A 25,061-nucleotide genomic window follows, 5' to 3' on the forward strand; every position below is an offset into this window, starting at 1 on the left:
AACAGAAGGTGAAATGAGAGAGTATCTGCAAGGACAAACTGAAGATGGATTATAAGTACACCAACATAGGGGTCAAAAAAATCATGAGCAGCAAGGTTTCAGCAAGTGGTGCTTGGATGACGATGCTCTGAAAAATCACTCATGAAAACTTTGAATCTCACCAGATTTTCATAAGGTTAGAATGAAAAAGAAAACTGCAACAATTTCCCAAAGTATATAACATGTTGCCATAGGACTAAATTAGTACATTACTTCAGAAAAGTGTTGATAGTTATCATATAATATGTGAAAGTAATAGTGAAAACACCTCCAGTAAAAACAATCAAAATACATAGGATTAATAATTACCAATTATTAACATTATTATTATGACTGCATGGATATAAAGCAAAATATGAAGTAAACAAATATCTGAGCTCTCCAAACAGCACCTACTTTTTAGTAGCTATAAGCAGAAGATGCTTTTTCCCCCCATTAGATAAGAGTTAATGCCACCTATTCTGTAAAATGGAGCATAGCCATATAAGCTATTTCTTGAACACCCAGACAGATTTGTTTTTCCTGAATATGAATTAGGTGAATGATTCTTTGTCCCGAAATATGTGTGTAGTCCTTCAACTCTATTTTCATTTACCCAAAGGATTGGTACATAAATTTGGTCTTATGAATCAGGTCAAGAGTTGTTTCTCCTCCAAGCTGGATGTTGCTGCATGGAACCTCCTGCATCCTGGTAATTGCTTTAAACGGGATTTTTATTTTTGAAAACCTATCATTTGGTAAAAGCTGCCACCTACTGGTCAATAAAAAATATATTACATCATCAATATAAAGAATTACACCAATGCATCAAATTGTACTGGAACATTGCAGAAAAATCTCCCCTAACTTAAAAAAACCAAAACTAAAGACAAGCAAGATACCAAGAACAAATGGTCATAATAAACAGTTTCAATGGCAAGGCGCATTTTAATCATCCTTTCTTAGGGGCTTCTCTCTTCCCCATGGACCAAGAAGGCTAGAGTTGCACAAACCTGCCAATGAAATCATCCTTTTTGCCAACATCTTTGTCCCACACGGTAATATCAATAATTCCACCTCGTTCATCATACAGATGAAAGTCAAACTGCTCCCTCCACTGAGGATTCAAAGTTTTTGGAACAATCTAAAAGGAGAAAAAAAAAATCCGTATGTTGCGTAGGCATACACTTTCTTAAATTGTAAATTTCATCATCAAGGTCCGTTCAGGAAGCTTTTTCTGTCTGCAGTATCAATATCTCAAGCAGTGAGAATTAAAAAACGGTGATTAGGAAAGACCACTAGCCAGCTCTCTCATGCTTCTTTGATGTAACAGCAACCTCCAAAATCCTGCAACCAGTCACCTTCAAAAGCCTCCTGAACTAAGGATTCTTCCTAGGAATGGAGCCATTTCTCTGTAGAAAAATTATATCCTCTCTGAAGTGACAGTTAGTTATGAAGTTATGTTTCTGAGCCCAAAGGAAAACAAAGCACATGCAATGACATGTAGATGGTGATTGTAAGTACTAAAGCAATTGTATCATGTCCTTTTATCCCAGCTGCAATAATACTGGGAGAAACCTGATACTATGGTTTATTTTCTATGGAATAAAATTAGCCCACTTCCAAAACTGCATTTCACTTCCTTTCCTTTGAAACTCTGATGAAAGCAGCTTTCTTAATCATTTTCAGTCCAGTTACTTCTTACTTCAATAGATTGCAGTCCATATATTTCTTACCACACTGTGAAGAACAGAAAGTTAGCAGAATTTTTAATGCAAAAACAGTATTCACTGTCCTGAGCAAGAACAGAAGACTCCTAATATCTTCCCTATTTAGCAAACACTACTCCCTACAACCACCAGTTCCACTGGCTTGAAAAAAAAGAAAATTCAAAAAGGATTGTGAAAATGTTTATTTCACAAAACCATGAAATTTGATTTATTATAATTTCAAATTAAGAGGCCCCAGTGCAGGGGTCTACAAATATGACAAGTAAATGTTCCTGCCCTCTTCCTTAATTTACCCTTCCTCTGGATGTGAAAACTACACTGACTGTCATGGCCATCGAGGGAGGAAGGTCATGTGCATCATCAGCAGCCAAGCATCTCCCCTAAACAGAAACAAAACCAAGCAAGTCTACACAATAATTATGTCCCAGATCAATTATTTCTACATGTGAAGCTCATACATGAAGAAAACTTAAATGAAACTTTTGTTAAGGACATGAAGAGAAAAGTGAGCTTATAAAGCAAGACATGGTTTGAGAATAAGACAATGCAAAGGGTCCAAGAGGCACCCAGCACCAAACCAGGAAGACCTTGACAGAATCACTCTGCATCTCTTCCCTGCCATGAATGACCCCTGACAGTAAATAAAAGACAACACAGTCTCTATGGAACATTAGGTGTGTCCCCCTGCAAACCCACATTTTTCAGTGCTATGTTTTTTCCCACCTAACACTACTTTTGTTTATAATGAAACAAAAAGAAACATTTAAACAAAGTTCCAAGTGTCCTGACAGGTAATTATTACAACAATAAATCTCCATCACTATTGAAAGTCAAACAAGCTAAAAAACACCAAAAAGGAACAAAGCATTTAAAAAACAAAATTCAGTCACAGCTAAAATTACCTTGCTTTTGTACTTCTGATGCCCCAAACGAAACTTCACATAAGGATCACTGAGCCCATTTGCATCCATTGCTTTAAGTTCACAACCTTCTATTAAGGTAACACTAACTATCCCTCTCCATAACTGAGACTTTCTGTGCAGGTCTGAGAGACGTAAGCTCTGGGTCTGAAACTAGGGAAACAAAAGCATAGATTTAGTTGACACCATTCCAAAATTTTCCCTTGCTCTTTAATGTTCTATTTCATGTAACTATGAAAGTAAAATAACCACCTTAAGCCATTTTGAAGCTGTTGACAGTACATATTGTAAACTATATTGCAAATAATTACTTGGAGAGTAATAAAATAGTGACAAGTATTCAGGTAATGTCATATGCTGCTTTTGCAGACACAAGCAGAACACATGCAGCTCAAGGAAATGTTCATTTCTTTAAAAGGGTGTTTTTTCTGCTTCACTTCTTCCTCTGCTGATAGAATAAAAATAAATGTTAGAAAGTCTCTTCTATTAGTAGCATATGATGGGACTTGAACAAACTGTATGTTTATAAAGATAAAACCCCAGTGAGAATACAAACTTCCCTTAGAATAACATAACACAAACCCACCATGGAAAACATGGATCAAGGAAAAATAATTCAATAAACTCCTCTATCTCCTCCTCTGAAATGATGTGGTATTCTCAGAAACAAGAATTAAGTACTAGCACATAAGTTAAAGAGTTTGAGAAGAACAGAACCTCTCTTCAGAACGGTGTAGAGACTTGTGGACTTATGAACTCCCAGACACTGATTTTGGGGGTTAAAATAAGATTCACATACACAAAACAGACAACTACAGCTTTTGTCAATTAACTCCTCTGGGGATTTGAGAGCAGTAAGATATAAACTTGACTAACTTAAGATAATTTCCAGTTTGCTCTGAGCTATCACAGGTACAAGACACCAGAACTGGGAAATCACCTTTGTACTCCTGAGGAAGGCAAACGTGTCTTGGGTGTATCTCAGAAGCAACGCTGGTAAAGGCTCTCCCTTCTATTCTGAAACTTTATTCATTCATACCTTATCTATAACCACAACACTAGATAGTGAAACAATATTTAAACTTGCAAATTATTTTCTCAACAAATCAACAAAAGCAAATCTGCATGTACACTCTGCTGTAACTGTAACTTTATTACACAATGTAGTTTCAGCAACAAAGGCTTTGTGGGCTCAGCAGCCCTCCACAAATACAGGTCTTGCATGCCTGGCTTCATCCCTTGCAGACCTCTACTATCTCTCTAAGAGGGTTTTAATGCAGGTTGGGTTTGAGTCTTTGAGATGGTATACTCAGCTGGGTGGCTACAGCTATGCAGGTGCCCAGGACAGGGGCTTTACTTTATTATCCAGAGACAACGATATAGATTAGACTGGACTGTAATCACACTCACCCAGCCTCCAGAGAGAAGAGACATGAAAACTGTGGTCTCTGGGCTTGGAGCAAATCTGATTAACATACTTTTTGCGGTGTTTCAGTTAAGTTTTTGGCATTTATTTGTGTTTTCTAATGGTTATTCATTCCAAGTAGTATGGTTATTCCCAAAATATTTCACTATATTTATTAAAGGTTTCTGTTCCTGAAGTGAAGGATTTAACTGCAGAGAAACTTCTCATAAACTTTCTACAAAGGTGAACAAGGAACTGTGTGTGGAATAATCTTGAATTTAACCTGCAACATGAAGCAGCAGTGGGACATCAGAAAGCAGACACTACAAAAAATAGGGCAGAATTGGGAAAATCTGTTGCCAGAAGATGTATAATTTACAACTTGGGAGCATTATATAAACTTCAAGCTTTTTGTCAGTGCAAATATGCCTCTCATTGAGGGCATAATGTCAACACTGCCAAAGACTTGACTTGTGAAGAAGTGGTAATTTTTTTCTTGTTCCAGTTTCTTAGAAGGCTTAGAGCAAAATAAAACCTGGATAATAAATAACCAACATGGACTCTGCCCTGAACGCAAGATGATGAGAGATACAGAAAGAAGACCAGACATCTTTAGGAAGATATTTTATACTGGGATATAAGCAGTATATAGTTGAGAATTCTGCAAAGAATATAAAGTTCTTCAGGGTGTTTTAAGAGCTGAATGGGAATCCATATAATTTCCAGGATTCTATTATGAGTTTACATTTAAAACTCTTTTGAAGTAAATCTTAAGCACACTGCATAGCACTTTTCTTCATCAGTGAGACAACGAAAAATTTAGAGAGTATACCTGGTCTGAATTCCATATTTTCAGCAGCTCTTACAATAATTTGTTGCACTAGAGCATCTGCCCTGTCATCAAGCAAGATAATTTTTTTGACCAGTCAGCAGCTTCACCAGTGGGGACAATTTCCATACAAGGCAGCAAGGCAAGATCTAGATGACCAAGAGCTGGGTGTAAAAGGACTGACAGGTCAGACAGGAGTTTACAAGCCAGGCAGGAGACCGGAGAACAAGTGTTCATGTGCTGCTGGAGGAAGCCCTCTCAGGTCAGAGACATATCTCACAGTCAGTGATAATCAAAGCTTTATGCAGAGCTCAGGGGCACTTGACTGACAGTGATGCTGCAGAGACTTACGTCTTGCCATGCTGGAAGAAAAGCGTACAGCTGCTAAAAAAGGTATTGATTGGTTGTGGCTGCTTCTTCCTCAAGGTACCACAGCAGTGTTTGTTTCTGTCCTCATTGGTAACACAGAGATAAATGGTACAGCAAAAGGGAGAGGTACTGAAAGAGTACAGCTCATGGGAGCTCAAGCTATTGAGATTTCCAGGACATGATAAGCTGTGTGGCCTTCTCCAGCAAGAGTAACTTCCAGCTGGCACTTTTCTTGTTTCTAAGCAAGACTGAATGGAAGCCAACACACTTCTCTTCCAGTCAAAACCACACTTATTCTCAGAAATTGTAGATAATTTACTGACATAGCCTCTTTTTTCATATAATGGTTCTTGTAGGAAGAAAAAAAAAAAAAGAATGTTCTGATTTCAAGTCAAATTTGACAAAAGCAGGTAGCTGAAAAAAAGGGAAAGTAAGACTGATCTCACATTTACAGTTGTTCTTTCCTTATGAACTTAATTTCACAGTGTGTGACAGGCACATTTCTAGGTACATTTCTAGGTATCTTAGAAACCTGTAAAATCCAGCCCATGGTGGGATACAAATTCAGAAGAGTAACCATGAGAATAAAACAAAGAAGTGAGCATGTATCTTTCTTAATTTCTTCTATGAAGGATTATTTCTCAAGTTTCATTCTTAGGCAACTTGTTTCCCTCAGAAAGGATGCATCGAGTATTGCAGTCTAGATTCACTCTTGTGCCACAAACATTAAAAAAAAAATTAAAAAATAGAAGAAACTGCACAGCTTTTCATTTGACTGTAAATGGGTGGGAAATTGCAAACTTCATATATAATGCCACAATTGGGAAAGAAGCAGCATCAAGATGTCAGTCCACAACCATCATTAATGTGGGACTGTTATTTACATTATTCATATTTTTGTGCAGGATACAGGTGTGGTGACTCACACCTGGTATGTTCTAAACCCCCCAGGAGAGAGAGTAGTAGGTAAGTTGCAGAATGCATGCAATGAAATTTTCTCCCTCTCTATTTTTCCAAAAGGAAATTTAAATTTTATTTCTTAAAAGGAATCTTTCAAGCAAAAGGATGCTCAAAGCGACCTGTGAAAGAAAAGCCCACATATTTTCATATCCACATACTGCTTTAATTCTGAATAAACAGCATACAAACCCAGCGTTTTCTTATGTGGAAAGCACAGTTTTTATTTGTGTTCCACCTATTCTGTGTAAATGTGATGTAGTGGGTGGGCTAGGGTCATCAACAGGAAAGAATCTTGACAGAACTCTGCTAGATGTGATTAATACAACTAGCCAAATGTCAGAGCTGAAAGATGATCTAATACACATGACTTAATATTCGGCATGCGTTCAGGTATTTCTGGACAAGGTTAAGGGATGGGAAACCAACCAGGCTTAGTCAGAACCTGGGAATTGATCCCAGGTTAATCAATACCATGTTGATGATGAGCTACGGTTACCTTTGTCAAAAGAAGAGATACACTTTGTATTTTTGAAAATCCCCTCATGATTTTGTTTATCTTTGGGTAACTAAGTGTCCTCTGAAGCTTTAGTCTGAATCAAGTTAGAGAAACATCACACACTGTCGTCTCCCAGCTCAATCTCATTTCTTAATGGATCAGCCCTCATGCCCTGCAAAGTGACACCTCTTTCACTGCCATGTGCTTGTGCAAACACTCTATTTTTATTAAATCTCCTGCTCATTACACACCCCCCTAGGACACATTCCTCCCCTGAGTCCTGGAGCACAATAGACAGAAATAGAACAGTCTACCACAAACTTACTAATTTTTTTAAGAAGCAAATCAATAATGAACTTATATGCCCCGCAGAGGTGCTTCTAGCCAAAAAACAACTTCGGTTTCAAAGCTTAAAAAAATTAATCAAGAAATTAGTGAAAATATATAAAAAAGAAATACACATCTCTCCACCACTTAACAGAGCATATATGTAAAAATACAATGAAGTGAATCAAAGTCAGTTGCAAATTACTGCTGTAAATTAATGTAAGCAGAATTCCTCTCTCCCAGTTTCTAGGATGCTCACAGAGCTTGGATAAAGAATATAAAATAAATATTGACAATTTCAGTAGATACAACTGCTAGTTCTATGTACAAAACAATGAAAAAATTGAGGGATAGTCACATGCATTTGCAATGCTTTTCTTATATTAGAAATGACACAAAGTATGACCTTGTATTATTCATCAGCATTATAGACACTGAGCTACAGAAATGCCTTCAATGGGATCATGATGATTCTTTCTTATTTTTTGCTCATTGTAACTAAGAAAGTTTCCTAAATGGACTGCTATTGGTATTTATTGCAATATGAAAGAATGCTTTCCTTAACTTTTTATCAACTAAATTTCAGATTTTAGGCTATTTTAATTCTAGGTGAAGCTAATAAAAATTTCCACAGTTGTTAAATTTACACTGCCCTACACCCCAAGTGTTTTAACTGCCATGTTAAATCTGGTTTCTGGAGTTTGCACTGACAAGCTGATACTGCTACTATAGAGCAATGCTATTCTGACACCACAATATTTTTAATAAGAGCTCATACTTTTGCAGTGTTTCCCATATTTTTGTGGTTTTCTGAATTGAATAATTTGGCATTCTACTTAAGTGTACTTGCCAGATGCATCTCAGGTGTAGTATGTTACAGACTGTGGCACTCACTGTGAATTGAATTTTATGTAACAGGGTGAAAACATTTGTACAGGACAGCAGTGTGCAGAAGCACCTTGCAGAGAGGCTGCACCAGCATAATCATAACTGTTCCTGTTCCTCATCCCAGTAACTCCCCTTGGAAATTATGGCTGCAACACGTGGAAATCAACAGGTCTTCTGATGATCCTGTTATTGTCTGGGACAACCAATGTCACAACAGTCCTAAAGCTGACATGGACCTGATACACACAAAAACAGTGGCAACCAATACTTGATGGAAACTCCCTATGGTTTTGGAAATGAAGGCATGAAACCCCCATGACAAAATGCTACTCTGCTGTTTTTGTTCTTAGCTGGATCAGCTGTTACCATTCACACACAATTAATGCAAATATAAGCCTCACCAAATATTTACATATTTTTAATAATTAGATGTCTACCAAACATGCCTATCTATTCTGACTGGTTTTTATTTCTATTCCATTATTTAGTTGCTTTCCTTCAACCACTATTTACAGCTGCTAGACTGACATCTAGAACCTCATGGCCTACAAAATACAAGTGTTTGTGTCAGTCTTAAAAGATTCTTCAAATAACTCAAAATGCAGTAATTCTACCATGTATTCTGAGATTCCTGAGAGTTCTGGCTCAGAGATTCTGGTTGAAAGATTGAACCAACTGTAAATTCCTTCAATTAAGAAATATCACACAACTTTATGCTTATGTTTATCCTTGTGATACTTATACCATGATTTAGTATTTCCAATTTTATTGTCTTCTCAAGAGGCATCTCATTCCAATGGAAAAGTGTTTTGTTTCAATTTAAAACACAAAAAATGCTCTTGATATTAGGAAAATGCAAATCAGGAGCCGCAGAAACTATGTATTTTGAGTTGGGCATAAAACTCTTCTTAAGGCCATAGGTTTTGGCACTTTACTTTGTGCAACTGGAACACACATACTGTTGGAAAACTTGTAAAAGAAATCTTAAAAGCAATCAGCAGTTTGGAGCTGAAAGCCACTCAATAAACAATTCATTCTTGTTTAAAATGTTCATAAGTCCTATTTTTCAGTTTAAAAGCATATGCAAAAGTGTCCAAAGCAGAATTAAAGGAAATAGAGTTACCCAAATGCAAAGAAAAAAACACTCTAATTCACTTGCTTTAGGCTGTAAGTACACTCTTTTATCCCCAATTCCAATTAAGCAGAAGTAGCTTCTCTGTTGTGACTGAGGCAGCCCATGCAAATCTCATGGAGTTCAACAAGGCAAAGTGCAACATTCTGCACCTTGGTCAGGGCTAAGGCAAGCACAAATTCAGGCTGGGCAGAGGTGGGACTGAGAGCAGCCCTGAGGAGAAGGTTTTGGGGGGTTGTTGTGGATAAGCAGCTCAGTATGACCTTCGCATACGTTGCTGCAGCCCAGGACACAGATGATCTTCTGGGCTGCGTCAAGGGAAGTGTAGTCAGCTGGTCAAAAGAGGTGATTCTCATCCTGCACACTTTTTTCCTCTGTTGTGACCCCAGCTGAAGTACTGCACCCAGCTCTGAGATTCTCAATATAAGGACATGGACCCATTGGACTGGATCCAGAGGAGGCCACAAAGATGCTCAGAGGGTTGGAGTACCTGCCCTTTGAAGATAGACTGGCAGAGTTGAGGTTGTTCAGCATGGAGAAGCATCTGGAGAGACCTTAAACCCTTTCCAGTACCCAAAGGGGCTACAAGAGGGTTGAAGAGACACTTTTGACAAGGGGATGGAGTAATACAACAAGGAAGAATGACTTCAAACTGACAGAAGGTAACTTGAGACTGAATATTAGGACAATTTTTTTGACTGTGAAGGTGGTGAGGCCCTGGAACAGGTTGTGCAGAAAAGCTGTGGATGCCGCATTCCTGGAAGTGTTCAAGACCATGTTGGATGTGGCTCTGAGCAACCTGGTCTAATGGGATGTGCCCCTACAAGGGGTTTGAACTACATGGTCTTTAAGGTCCCTTCCAAACCAAGCCATACTGTGATTCTATGATTTTGGGATGACAATGCATTTTTAACCTTAGTTTATACATAACTTGTTGCAAAACATACTAATTTACCTTCATTTCTGGGAAGAATGGACATTTGGTTCTAATTGATCAAAGTCACTCTGAAAAAAATCATCACATACTAATAGTATAAATTAAAGAGCATCATTGTATTTTAGTACCTTCAGTGGTCTCAGTTCTAAACTACTGTTGAGAATACGAAATAGAAGAGAGGATATAAGAGAAGAAAAGATGACATATTACTTTTTTCTCCAGATTTTACTGGGATGATGTTACTTGAAAGGGTATAGCAGATAAATCTTACTTGTATTTTTCCCCTCCATTGGCTAAAACTGCTAAACCACTTTTTAAATTAGTTTGTCCTTAAATTAAAGCATTTTAAAATTTTCCTAGTGTTTCCTTACTGAGTAATTAATATAAGAAGTTTAACATGGGGTCTGATCATGTTGAAACTCAATATCAATTCTCTCACAGATGTGAAAACAAAGAAAGTAGACACTTATTCAGAAGAAAACAATTCTCGGTGAAATGGCTGTTTCTGACAGAGCTCTCTCTCTGTATGCTTTGGCTAAAAGGGATTGCCTTCACTGAAATAGCTTTGTTTAAATAGTTATAGTCACATAGGAAAACCTGAGCTAGACACGCAGCTCATGAATATAAGCAATGCCATAGTGATTTTGCTGAGAGAAGATCAAAGATTTGGAATGCTGGAATAGACCCAGAAGGCAAATTATCTCTTGTGTTTCAACAGACATACTTCTGTATATAAATCATAAACACAGCAATGCATGTAAGATATTGTACATGCATTACATCTCTAGGTTAAACTATTACTTCAGCTAAGATAACCATAGAAAAAATGCAATGTTTAAACCATACACTCACTTTTTGCCAAATGTTCTGATATGCCAGTTTGCAAAAATGCCAATTACTGAATGAAATGTTATCCAATGAATGTAATAAAGCAGAACAGGGGTAAATAACTCACTTGAAGATCTTTAAAGAATTCCCGATTCTCATGCTGCACTGTTCATTCAGGATTACTGAAGCTTATAGTTTTGTCCATTTGCACTAGGGACAAACTGTTAACCAATATATCAGCACATCAGGAATTAACACATCACTTTCATGACGCAAACCAGTTCTACCGCTCAGCATTCTCACAGATCTTCCTTATCTCTTCAGTTTGAGCATTTTATATATTTCAGGAAGTTACATGAACCTCATGAGAATAAAAAAACTATGTATCATCGCTTCATCGAGTATCCTAGCTTCATACATTTCATTAAGGACACAGACTGAATATTGTCCTGCATCCCTGTATCCTGTGTGAAAAACCTGTCCCAAGAATTATGAACATTGCTCTCATTCATGTTTTAAGCTTAAAAATACAAATAGGTCTAAAAAAGTGCAAATATTTGTCAAATGAGCACCAAATACAGTACTGTTTATTAATAATATCCTATTTAAAGTTGTGCATCAATATGCTAGAAGAGTAAATAAAATAAGTGAATCACTCCACATAGCTATTCCTTTTTTCAGTTTTTTTCACATTTAAACACCTTTACACAGTAACTTCTATCAATCTCATTAGCTCAAATCTCTGAAAATTTTTAATTCACTTGCTATACATTTTTTTAACAATAGAGATAGAAGAAAAAAAGGTAAAAATTGGTTGTATTCCACTACGGTCAAACTCTCATTCTTTCCCTTCTGGAAAACAGCATACACTGCTCCTTTTTATCACTTCCATAACTCCTAAGAGGGGAAAAGCTTGAAGAGCTCTAAAGAACTCTGTAAAGTGGAGTCCACTATGCTCTTGTGAACCCTGGCTATGACTGTCACCTGTGTACAATCAGTGATATGGGAAATTGGTCTTCAAGAGGCTTCACTGTGAAAACTTTGTACGCAAAATTGCACATCACTATGAGAAGTAAATAACAGGAAAATTAGAGATACTCTTTGGCATGAATTCTTTGTTCACATTAACAAAGGAAATTGTTTACACTTGCAAAATTAAAGGTTTTAGGAAAGGAATCAAGACATGTTGGCCACTTACAAGAAGTTACCAGATGACTTCAAGATAGCTTAAAGTGCTGTGACAAAGCTGAAAGATTTTATGATTATACTGAAAGCTGAACTGTGCCATGGTATTTATTTAATGAAGCAACAAACACTGACATCAAAACATATTTGGAAGTGCAATAAATCCTGCGCCAAAGGTTTCCAGTCCTATATGGCATACTTGACAACAAAACATAGTTGTTCTAGAAAAAAACAAACAAAAAACAACTCCAAAAGCTAGAAGACCACATGCTAAAAGTTACAAAGTTACCTTACTTGATCTTTTCCAACTCTTCCTCATTAGCATTGTCTGAAAATAAAATAGAGCATTTTTATTACCTTTTCTCTGCAATACAGAAAAGGAGGCCAACACTCCAAATAGGGCAATTCACATTTAACCACCACTACAGCTAAAGCAGCAACATGTACACTCTGGCAACAGGTACACACAAGACTGAAATAAATCCAGACAGGTAGCAGCCCTGTGCACACCCAGGCATACTTTTCTGGGAAGTATGAGTGGCTTATTCCTGGAGACAATGCGTTACACAAACTTGCAAGAAGGAAAAGACAGAAAAAGAGACAGAAAGAACTAAATTAAGAAATGAAAATAAATAAATGTGCCATTATGGATAGTGATTTCAATTGTGACTGATATTTGAGTATTTATTTATTATTTCTTAATAATAAAGTACTCCAATTTTTTTGAATGCTGTTTTACTCACAGGGGTAGCCACAAAAGAGAAAACCTGCATGAGACTCCTTTGATGACATGAATCTATTACAAAATCTTAAGGTTATCACTGCTTGTTCATTTCACAGCAGTAACAAATGGTTCTTTGGTTTGATAATTACATACATGAAATAGAGGAAAAAAAAGTTATATCTTCACTCTTTTAAAAAGCTACATCTCAGTTTCCCTGTCCCATTACATAAACAATCTGCAAAACCTTGGCACTGCTAGGAGCCAAAGTATCCAAGACAGAGTCTTAATCTTTAAATAAAAGAGACATTCTGGTCAAGTAGGTTGTGGAAGATTTACCTGTGAACACAACTGTTGCTTAAAGCATTTCTGTGGAAATGCAAAGAAATTGGTTCATACAACTTATTAAGATTTAGTAGCCTGTAATTGACACTGAGCAGGAATAAATCAAAGGCCATTAATTTCTATTGAAATTTTTGAGATGGAAAACAATAATTTTAATTTTTTTATTAACTATTTCAAAAACACTGGCTTTTTCAGATAATGGAAACAAATTTTGAAATGAAAATATTTTCCTTGCTAAGAAATTCAATTATATTTTGGTGAAAAAAAATTAAAATGAGAGAAAATATGTAGGGGTTTTATTTCTGAAATATCTAGAAATTTTTTAAATAGTTAACAGTTTTTGTGAGAAGAAAAATAACTAGCCTCTGAGGAAATTTTTTTAATTGCAATGGACAGTGAAATCCTAAGGACTCTGGAGTAAGTTAGTAATAATTGTAGCATTGTGGCTTTGGAAAAGATACTTAATGTTTTATTAAGCAAGAGAAGGCCATTTAACTAATTTTTCTAGGAAAAGCATGTAAGAATTAAACAGCTTGAGGCCCACAGCAGGCCCTGAAGAAAATCTGAGTTCCTGGGTCCTGTCCAACCCAGCAAAGCTTCTCCCTTCCTTGTCATTGCTGAATCATACACAGCTATAGGTCACAGCTTTACTGTATTTCAGACCAGGATAGAGCAAGGAACAAAGTAAGTCCTGACAGATGAATTATCTACAGTGGTTTAGATTAGATACTAGGAAGAAATTCTTCACCACAAGGGCGGTGAGGCATTGGAATTTGTCACCCAGGGAAGTTGTGGCTGCCCCATTCCTTTAAGTGGTCCAGGCCAGGTTGCATGGGGCCCTGACAACCTGATCTAGTGGAAGAGGTTGAGTAGAACAAGATGATATTTAAGGTCCCTTCCAAACCAAACCACCCTATGACTCTTTTAACTCTGAGGAGTTCAGTTTGAGTAGCAGCTACAGAAAGGTACGACCACCCTTGTTGAGTGCATTGGCATCATTATCAGCTAAAGCAGGATAAGCTGAAGCTGTAACAACTATCCTTAAAAACCAATAAAATAAACACATAGTGTAGGGCAGATCAGGATGGATGATCTACACAGAACCTTTTAATCTGAAAATATGCCATACCCTGAGTCTATCACTGGAGATTTTCTCTATGATGTTAATGTCCCTCTGGCAAAATAAATAATTAAATAAATGATAATAACAATGCATGATATGATTTAAGACAGCAAGCAGACTAACAGCCCATTAATGTTAATAGTTTCATGTGAAACAAAAAAACAAAAAAACTCTAAGCATCATTTGACATAATTATTTTTGAAAAAATAACAATGTCCAAGTAGAACTCATATGTTTCTTTTTTTCCCATACTCTTTGTTAGGTTGCTGACAGTGATGAACAGCTGTCTGCAGTCTCTGCTGGTCCCAAGGCAACACTTCTTATCAAGGTACCAACTTTGTAATTTCCTGCAGCTGAAAACTGCCTGTTAAGACCCAGGTAGGGAACAGCTGTGGTGCTGAAGATATGGGTGACATGCAGCTCTGAAGAACTTGCTTGCTGCAGGTTTTCCAGTGGTGGAATTTGTGAAGTGAATGCTGATGGAAAAAGCCATGCATTGCCTGCACCCATGACTACAACACGAAACAGAATCTGCAAGAAGCCTGTACACATGCATGAAATCACAAACAGTACACTAGCACACAAAACACTACATGTATCCCAAAGTAAATAGTAAACACTGTCAGAATTGAAGTAACAACACAAGCTTTGTTGGAGCAGGCCTAAGAAAAAAAATCAAGTAATTACTTCTTTTTGATTTCTTTTAAACTGGTCATCAAAAGGAGAAATTAATGAAAATAGCGCATCATAACCACATTATTTTTTATGAATAGAGTTAAAATTCACAAACTTTTAGAGCTCACAGGTTTTCACATTTTTTTATACACATACTTCTCTCATATTTATTTATTTTACATCTTTTTAGTTTACACTGGTTGCCTAAGTTATCCAACCCCTCAAGGCAGTAAAATTGAAATGCCGCATTAATGTAAGTATTTCTAAACAGAACAAATCAAATACAAATTAATTGTTGGAACTAGTGCTCCTACTTGCCTTAGACTGGGAATAGATTAAACTTTTCTTGAATACTAAAACCTTTCTAATTTTTGTAGTAATATAAAAATAATTCATTCATCAATTTTGATTCACAGTTTATGATTGTTCATAAATCCTAACAAATCAATTCCCTTCACATTCCCTTCAATTTTTCCTTCACAAAAATCAAAATAATAGGACTTCTAATAACTTTAGATATGCTATGATTCTATTCATGTACATAGTTTGAATGAGACATTACAAGATTATTGCTTTAAATGTTCACATGTTTATGCCCTTGGACAAGCACCGCGTAGCAAATGGCAAAGATAGAGACAAGATTTTCTAAAAATTTTTGTTTATCTGCCCATAGTCTTGAATAGTACTGAATAGTATTCAATAAATGCAGGCTATTTCTGCATTTTCTTCAAATAAAATGTACCACAAAAATCAAATAATGTGTCCTTATTTATTAAACTGGTTTACTTAATCTATTTATGATTGAAATTATGTCCAATATCTTCTACTGAAAAAACACAATTGTAAATTACTTAAGCACTGTTTCACAGTCTACCAGGACTCAAAAATAAATACTCCTCTTTCCTAGTCAGTGTAACATAGTTTTACATACAGTTAATATTCTTAATTGATATCCAAATACGAAAATATAATGTTTTGATCTGAGGAAATGGGGCTTTCCAGCTACAACTCTCAAGATTATATCATCAGTCAGTACACATAAAATCTGAATTTCATCAGAATTTTTTCAGAAAGATAAGGAAAAAAAAATCATGTGTCAACAAAATATCTCTATCATTACCTTTCACACCTCAAGTTGTCATCCAAAACAAAATAATCTATTACTATGTCAAACTGTCTGCTAATTTTTTAAATCCTCTGCAGTAATACCTCTCTCACAGACAGGTGGTAATATATAACTAGGCCCCTAAATTTGTCCCATTTAACTTCAAACTTGTGCATGGAGTACCTTATCCTCCAGCAGCATCAATATTTCTTAGGTAGTGTGACAGGGTGCATTTTCCTGTAACATACAGCTACATTATTTTGAAACACCAATAAAATGCTTTGCAAGACCAGTCCTCCAACAACACATCCTCAGAAGACTTTTCCTTTACCAACAGTGCATGACCTCCAAAACAGTCTCGCTGAAGTTCAGGCAGTGAAAGGACTTCTTTGGAAAGTATAATCCACAGCAAAAAGTTACCAAACAACACATCACAAAGAGCAAGTCTTGTTTAAAAGGGCTCAATTTGAAATACTTCTGGAGCATGCCCAAAATACAGGATCCATACCCCATGTGGCTTCTGTACCTACATGGGAAAGCTAATACTTCTTGTTTTGAAGCTCTTCTATTTTTTATTTCCCCCATGGTCCTAATAAACACTCTCATTTTAAACATATGGAATTAGAGTACCTGCAATTTAAGTACTTCCAGGTAATTTCTGTAATCTTAATCTTTAAAATTTAACCATTTAATACCATTTACACCATGTGTAACAACATGCAAGTCATGTGGCAAAATATGACCCTAATTACATAATTACTTGCAACTCTTAATTTCAAGCAATGTAAGAAGTTATCACTTGAACAAAATAAAACCTATTCAGGAGAAAATTTATTTTTCAAATGCATGCTATATAATGATATGAAACCAAGAGGATTTAAAGGAAATTTGCAGTGAAAGGAAAATGCTGCACATGATGTGAAGAGACAGTGTATATGTATCTTCTATGTATAAGTCATTAATTCATACTGTGCTCAGTTTTTTATCTATATCTTTCAACTACACTCGAGTTATTACCTATATAGAGATATCCAAGTAGAGGGGGATCATCAATCATTTAAACAGCATGCTACACAGACTGTGAATGTGGGAGCTGCTTTTGGTACTGCTTTAAATGTTGCACATTTTCAAGAGTGGAACATAATTAGTCTTAATCCTTTAAAATAACATTTGAAAATTTATTGACCTCAATCATTTTCATTTCAACAAAAATATCCTCATTAATACAAAACCTTTCGAAAATAGCCAAAGATGACAGTACAACTGGAGTGATAGATACTGTAATACACCTGCTCCTTCAAGGGTAGATAAAAACTAATAAATAAATAAGTACATGTAGTAACTGAAAGAAGCTAATTGAGTCTTGAACTATTAAACCCCTAACACATTAAACATACAGCAATTGCACATTAATTTTGTACATAATCTTCCCTGCATTGTGACACAAATTCTCTGATTTTATTGCAACTTCAACAGAGCTGCTCTGTGATCTGTATCTTGGGAAGACTGGTAACCAAAAATAAATATTAAACTTCAGATCAGGCATCTGATTTTTAACTGTAATCTTGGGCATCTTCAGACTGACGTTCCATATAACAGTTTAAATGGGAAGAAAATTTGGTGACCTGAGCTAAATTTAAAAAAGCTAATAATGTAATGTGTAATAACATAAACCAAATTTTTCATCCTAGTACAGCAAGTTGGATATTAAAAAGTTGCTAGCAACTCTACAGTGTCCCAATTCTTTCACATTCAATTGCTGGTTTATGAACACCCATGTGAAAAACACATTACACTGTAGTGTCTTCATTTCACTTTCTCACCTCTCATTTTCTGGAGCACTCAGTATAATAGCAGACAGCACAAGGCAGCACAGTAGTTATGCTCTGTGTATGATGAAGGAAGGAAACAAATGTGCTGTCCACATAATGGTATACCACATAAAAATACAGTATTTCTGTGTTGCATGGTTTAGGATTATGGCAGGATACTGCCAAAGCAACTTGGAAAATCAGGGTAAGTACCACCTGACTCAGACCTGACTGGTCTTACCCAAAAGAAAAAAAATCCAAAATTAAATTAATTTCTCTATTTAAGTAACAAGGACTCTTGTGGTGTAAATTTGCAAAACATAATTCAGAGTTGTGTGGACAAATTTATTGGTCAAAAAAAAAAAAGAAAAATACACTCCTTATATAAGATAGGTGCCCATAATCACCGTATTCCATTATTTTTATTAAGTGCTAATAGAACATGAGGAAAATTACAAGGATAAAACAGTTTTCTAAATTCTACATCTTTGTATTACTACATACCACACACCTAGTTCCAATAACCAACTTACAAGGCTATTTAATATTACCTGGGAGAAAAGTGTAAAAAGAACACTAGTAGAATCTGCCAGTACTCCACTGGTATGCAGTAGGATGTCTCACACTGCAGCATACTGAAACTTATATGTTCTTACAAAAAAACCAGGCAGCTGACCATATTCACAGGCATTTTCATCAGAGTAATGTTTTTTCTTGGCCTCTGCTGCAACCTGTCCCTGAGACAGGGCAAACAGTTTCATTGTTACTGGATCCTTAGGGGTGAATTAAAGCAGAACTACACTAAATAAGCAATGTAATGAAAAATTTTATTAGAACAAGTGCTTTGAAACCAGAGCTGGGAAAAAAAAATGTGTAACAGACTGGAAAAGGGGTGTATAGCTGGTTTGGAGTGTATCTTGAAAGGAAAATTCAAAAGAGAAAAAGAAAGAAAAAGAGATAGCAGAAGAGAAAGATAGCACCACCCGTGGCTTCTGCGATGCATGGGTGATCGTGGCCCATGGTTGTGATGTAAGACTCCTGGGCCATAGAGACACAGGCCTGCAAAAATTGGGGGAATATAACTCTGGCTTTTCTGGTAGATGTCCCAATACCTCCTGGATGAATTCTGGGCATGAAGAACAATCTTCTCCTGATAGATTCTGGAAATCTGGTTGTGTTGAAAATGCAGGGGAGGGTTGAGTGCATGTGTGTGTCTGTGTTCAAGTACTTGGGCAAACTTTGTGAGCAATCTTTCTGAGTTTTGTGGCTGCACAGTGGTGGCTTGTGGTGTGGGAAAGAGACTGGAATAAAAATTCCAACAAAATACTGTCCCACTTCCACAGGTTCCATTGCTTAGTGGCACTTTTTCTGTTAATTTGAAAACAGCTTGTTTAAGGCAAAATGTAGCTGCAAGGTCCAAATGCTTCCCTACAGCCTCTCTGAGGCCAAAGGAATCCATATTATTTTACAGCCTCTCAGAGTGAGAATCATCTCTTCTATTTCTGCCATAGTTCTACTTCTACTGCTCAAGTCAAAAGTCACAAAAGCTAGTAAAAAATAATAGAAAAGAGTTTGCAACAACTAAGAGTATCTAGAATCCTATAAACTTTTCACCTACAACTATGCAGCTCAGAAAAGACTGATGAAGGAATTACAATCAACTTAGAAAATCATACAATTTTGTAACTGAAATGTAAATTCAAAAAACTATAAAACATCAAATAATCCTTTAGCATTAGATGTGAAAAAGCAGAAAACACTACCATTTTCAATTTTATTTTCCACATGGAATATGATTTAAATATTCTTATCTACAGATAGCAGACTATCCAAAATTCTTAAACAGTTGTTTACTGATATTCTTTTATATTAATCAGTACCATTCATATACAACTTATTTTACCTGATCTATCTATTACTAGCGATATAAGGGACAATTCAACTCAAGTGAAATAATGCTGTACTATACCAGAAACGTCATTCAGTATTATTTTAAGAATTAGAAAATCAGATTAATCTCATAATTTGAGATTTATTTTTGTGCTTTATGTCATCCAACCACAGACCAATCACAGGAGTGATGACATTTATTAAATTACTTAAAATTACCGTTTCTCGCTGGTCTCCTGGAGCCAACAGAATTGACAGGAATATACTTCCCAGATCATGGTCAGGGTAATGAGGATCCTTCAGACTCAAGGTAACATCTGTTTGCCTGGGACACAAAAAAATGCATTTACTTAGACTTTAAACTCACAGATAATGAAATTTTTCAATCATAAGTATTGAAGGCATCTGAATTTATACAAACCTACTTAGAAAACAGTGTTACAAATTTGCCCTATTTCTATTTTTAAGTATTTTGGCTGAATGTTCATAATATACTAAATACTTTTACTCTGTATTAAGTATTTACATGTACCAAAGTAATTAAATTCAAAATGTAACATGAATGGATTAAAAAGCAGAAAGAAAAATCAAACATTGGGGTGAATGAAGCTAATATGAAAACAATATTGAAGTGGTTATAAAACTAACTTCTCAATGGACACTGCAAAAATATGCATAATCAGCTAATAAATTACCATTCATAATACAATAATTTCTTACACCTAAGTGGTTTTCTTTGGTTAGTTTTATGCTGTGTGGGTTTATATAACTATTTTCTAGTATCATGTTTTAATTACAACTCCACAAACATGGTATTAGCATACATATATAAAAATATTCCATTGCTTGTTTGTGTCATACCTATTTAATTCCAATGAAGTGAGATCCAAAAATGCCGAACCAATGAAGTCATCTTGAAGTCCAAAGTCATAATCAAATACCTATGATGCACAAGACCATTTTTTAATAGTAGAAATCTGCTTTTCTTTATAGCTTTTCTGACTGTGAACCATTCTTCAAACTCCTTTTCTAGAGTTGTAGTTTTATGTCTCTCACATGTTGAATCAGGACTGCCTAAAAGTAACCTGAAACTTTCTGTCCAGAAAATCAAGTTTGTGAAACTGCTTGTTAATAAGTCAGACTGCATCATTTAGAGACACTGGTGTATACTACTACCAGGCTACGCATGTGAACAACAGCAGTTTTATAAAAAATAAATATTCTTATAAACATAGGCATTGAAATAAGGAAGATCAAAACAACAAATAAAGCAGAATCACTGATTTCTTATACACTGATTCCTTTATGAATCCTGCAAAATGGAAGCAGGAGGGCAGGATATGGTTATGAAAACTTGCATCAGTAAGTTAACACTTATAACACTTGCATCAGTATTTGTGAAAATATAATTGAACATTTTGAAGTCTATGCAACTTTTAAGGGTTAGAAACATTACAATCTAAGATTAAAATGCAATAGAAATGTGTAAGGAAGCAATGACAATTACTACTCTACTATGAGGACTCTGCCTCCTAATTTGCTCCCTAAAAGATCAAATACCTTGATAAATTCACTGACATCCAGACCGGAATCTGGCCTGTACATCAGATGGTATTATTTGAGATGGGTTATGACGTCCTAAATCTGAGTAAAGAATAGCAAATAATCTGGCTGCAGCTATTGCAGGGAAATAAACAAAAAACGTGGACAATAATAAAGAAAAGTTGCAAAGCAAATAAAAAATTCAGAAAAAGAGAAAATATTATCAAAATCAACTTTTAAGGTAAGTTTTTTTTTTAAACATGAAGTTTTCTGAGGACTAGAACATATCTTCAGCTAAGTAAGAATGAGACTTGTGAACACCTTGTAAAGTGAAAAGACAAAATTTAACTGATATGTAACAGGACTAGGTCTTCAGCTCTAATATAAGTACTTGAACTATTATACTATGCAAACTCTTCCAGGAGGCAAAACAGCTCATATTCTACAGCTACCTTAATATGGACAGTGTTAAGACAGTAGTAATAGAAATTCTGTGGCCCAAAGGCTACAGCACAGCTGCACAACTCAGTGGTTTGGGTACAAGTATGTGAGCACAAGTCACATGTATTGATCTACCTGTGTGTGAACCCTTGCATTTTCTATATCTGTTAGTCATTCCAGTGAGGAAAGAAAAAAACAAATAATGAAATCTCAGTACATGGTGCAAAGTCGAAATTGTTTTCTCTCTCTCTCTCCCTCTACAAATTATCACAGTGAAAATACCAAGTAAGTATTTTTAGCTGACTTAGTAAAATTCAATCACATCTTAAAATATCTGTATGAGCTATAAACCTAATATACTTCACACAGTGTCTTCAGACTAGCACCATGTAATACCACTTGCAGTAACCACTACATTATATCACTTGACACACTTCTAGGGGAAAAAATACACACCCCACTGCAGGGCTGGTAATTGGCATACATCAACTACAACAGGTGGCTACACTGCAAGTCTTTGCATCTTCCTCTCTTTCACCTGTTCATTCGTTATGAGTCAGTAAACATAATAAAGGCAGGAAAATGCCATGTGAGGATTCTTATTGTCTTTTAAGCTTTTTTAGTAACAATGTACTTTATCTGAGCAGCATGAAACAGTACTGATTAATACTCAAAGGATGTTTAAATGGCATTGCTCTACTAAAAAATCTACAATTTGACATTTCAGTTAAAAATTCTGTCATGATTTTTTAAATTAAGACTGATACTGATCTAAAACATCATGTAATTTCAGATAAACTAAGAGAATTACATAGGTAAGCCAAGTTTTCATACTTTCTCAAGTATTTTCAATGTATGTATATTTTATTTGGAATCCTATGACTATAGTTTTTTAAAATACTTTTTTTGGAACATAATTGTTATCTACTTTATTTTACACAACTAAGAATCACTTTTGCATATAGATTAACATAAACTACCAGGGCCAGAAAAGCACCTTTCTCTTCTGTGGGTCTAAAACAATCATCACAGTTTTTCTAGTTTTCATTGCAATAGTGACATGTAAGAAATACTAGTGTTCTGCTGCTTAGTAGTCAGTATATTGCTGGCCACTTTTCTATCTCAGCTCAAGCAACCTGTTATTTCAGAATAATTGGTGCCTTTAATATGACAAAATCATCCTCAGCTGTGATTTATTAAGGAGAGCTACAATGCAAAAATTGTATGAGTACAAAATTGTATGAAACATAGAAGCAAACTCACTGTGTGCCATATAAACAGAAAAATTAGAAAACTTAGGAGAATCAGGCATACTTCTCAATAAATTCTCAAACTGACCTCAGCAGTGAATTGCTTTTAATGGGACAGATTATTCTTCATATCATCAATATGCAGTGATTTTCCAAAAATAAAATAGATCATGAAATACAATTTACTTTCTCTGTTCTTCTGCTAAGAAATATAAAAAAATATGACCAGAAGTAAACAAAAATGCCTGTATGTGCCACTTTTAAAAATCATAATTCTACAGACAAAATTCAAATAATTTTTACTCTGTCTTTAGTAATGTATATAGCACAATAAATTTTTCAGTATACAAAAATCACAAAACTTGAATTCCTCCAATAATACTTCTGCTGTAACTTATCAGACATACTGGTGTATCATAAACTGGTGTCTTACCTTTATATACAATGGTTCTCTTAGGTTATCTGTAAGAATGTAAGCTTTTTCTTCCCACACAGGATTAAGATTCTTGTATACTGTTTTACTTCTAAATACTTCTTTTCCTCCAAGTTTGAACTTGACATATGGATCACTTGTTCCTGGGAAAGACAAATATATATATATATATATATATATATATATATATATATATATGTATAAATGTGTATATGTTAATTCAATTTTTGTAATACAGTAAGGAAAGGGTTAAATTACTTTAAACAGAACTAAATGTATTTTCTATAGATAGGCAAATTCAAAACAGCATCAGATGAAAAGAGTTCTTTGTTGTCACAATCTATCACTTTCCAGGGTGTCAATACTCAGTTAATTGACTCCATTAACATCAAATGGGTGCTTGCACCACGTTTTGTTGTTTGCAATCCATTCTCAAAGTCACACATGAAATACTAGCAGTATTGGTTTTAGTCAACAGAATTATGTCCTTATTAAGACTTATATTTTATCTTAATGCAACAACAAAAAATAGATTATAAATTTAAAATTACTACTGTAAAATATTAACCTAATTACACCGTGTCTTTGAAAAGGTACATCAGTAGTGTAAGTCTTCAATGACTTTATTGTGTCCAGGCTTTTCTCTTCCATATAGACTCATTTCCTACAGCACTCACAATAAGAAAACTAAGTCCAAAGTCTGTCCACCAAGTCCTCAAGATTCCTCCTGCAACAATCACCAGAGAGCTCTTGACAAAGTCTCTTGAAACAACTGAGTAACAATTAAGAGTGATCACAAAAACAACCCTGATGGGCATAAGAAAAGTATTAAATATGGCTCATGAATGTCATATGCATGGGATATGTGGAAGCATCACAAGGACTGAACCACCTGTGAGAGGAGGAGTCTTTGGTGGGCACAGACTTCCAGTCATCCAGGAGTGCATGTGAGACTAATTGATCACAGGCTATCTTAAAATAAACAACAAGTCTAGCTTGAGTAACAACTCCATCTTCATTAACAGCAGCAAAATTATAAGACAAGACTTCTTTTTTTTTTTCCTTTAACTTTTAGGGCATTTCTAGAGAACAGCAGATGACAGTTTGCGTTTGTATCCACTGGGAAATACATCCAAAAGAAGTAGCTTTTCTTAAAATTGCAACATGTTCTCCTAAACATGAATTAGAAGGGTTATGAGTGTCATTCTTTGCATTATTACATCCAGCCACAAGATGTCAGTACTCTTTACCTGAAGTTAATGTCTCCCTGCTTCAAAAAACTATAGCAGTGGAAAACTGGTGTCTCGTGTTACAGTCATTTGCACGTGTAATTCCTGGGGCAGAATTTCCATGGCATAAAAATGTTTTGTCTAGCACAACTAACTTTAACTTGTTCCTTGGTTATTCAAGTAGTGGTGATGATTCTGAAGTCAAAGATATGATATTTAAATTAATTCTGCGTAATGTGAAGAGTATTTTTGATATGGACATTGTGGTAATGGTGTGCCCCTCCCTTCCCCCCTCCCCACTTGCTCTTTGGGACTAGTCTGCCTCAGGAATTCCATTAGGCCTTGACCTTCATGTAGACAGTTTGGCAATGAAGATCCCTTGACTGTACAGGAACTTCTGTGTGGTTAAGGTGGGAATGGCATTGAGTTAAACAAAAATAGAGAGAAAAATCAGTCTTTTGCTGACAGCCTT

The 25,061-nt window shown here is 35.5% G+C and overlaps 1 protein-coding gene across 1 annotated transcript in view; it reads right to left on the minus strand.

Annotated features, from left to right (window-relative positions):
* Positions 1–25,061, minus strand: part of MCTP1 (multiple C2 and transmembrane domain containing 1) — a 221,717-nt gene that overhangs the window by 132,627 nt on the left and 64,029 nt on the right. The window contains exons 3-8 of the mRNA XM_062512666.1: positions 23,361–23,503; positions 20,556–20,635; positions 19,914–20,019; positions 12,314–12,352; positions 2,651–2,821; positions 1,032–1,162 (exon numbers count right to left, since the gene is read on the minus strand). Of these exons, the coding sequence (XP_062368650.1) occupies positions 1,032–1,162; positions 2,651–2,821; positions 12,314–12,352; positions 19,914–20,019; positions 20,556–20,635; positions 23,361–23,503 (670 nt within the window). The remainder of the gene's footprint in view (positions 1–1,031; positions 1,163–2,650; positions 2,822–12,313; positions 12,353–19,913; positions 20,020–20,555; positions 20,636–23,360; positions 23,504–25,061) is intronic.

The sequence above is a fragment of the Cinclus cinclus genome, chromosome Z, assembly GCF_963662255.1.
Source record: "Cinclus cinclus chromosome Z, bCinCin1.1, whole genome shotgun sequence".
NCBI classification, from domain to species: domain Eukaryota; kingdom Metazoa; phylum Chordata; class Aves; order Passeriformes; family Cinclidae; genus Cinclus; species Cinclus cinclus.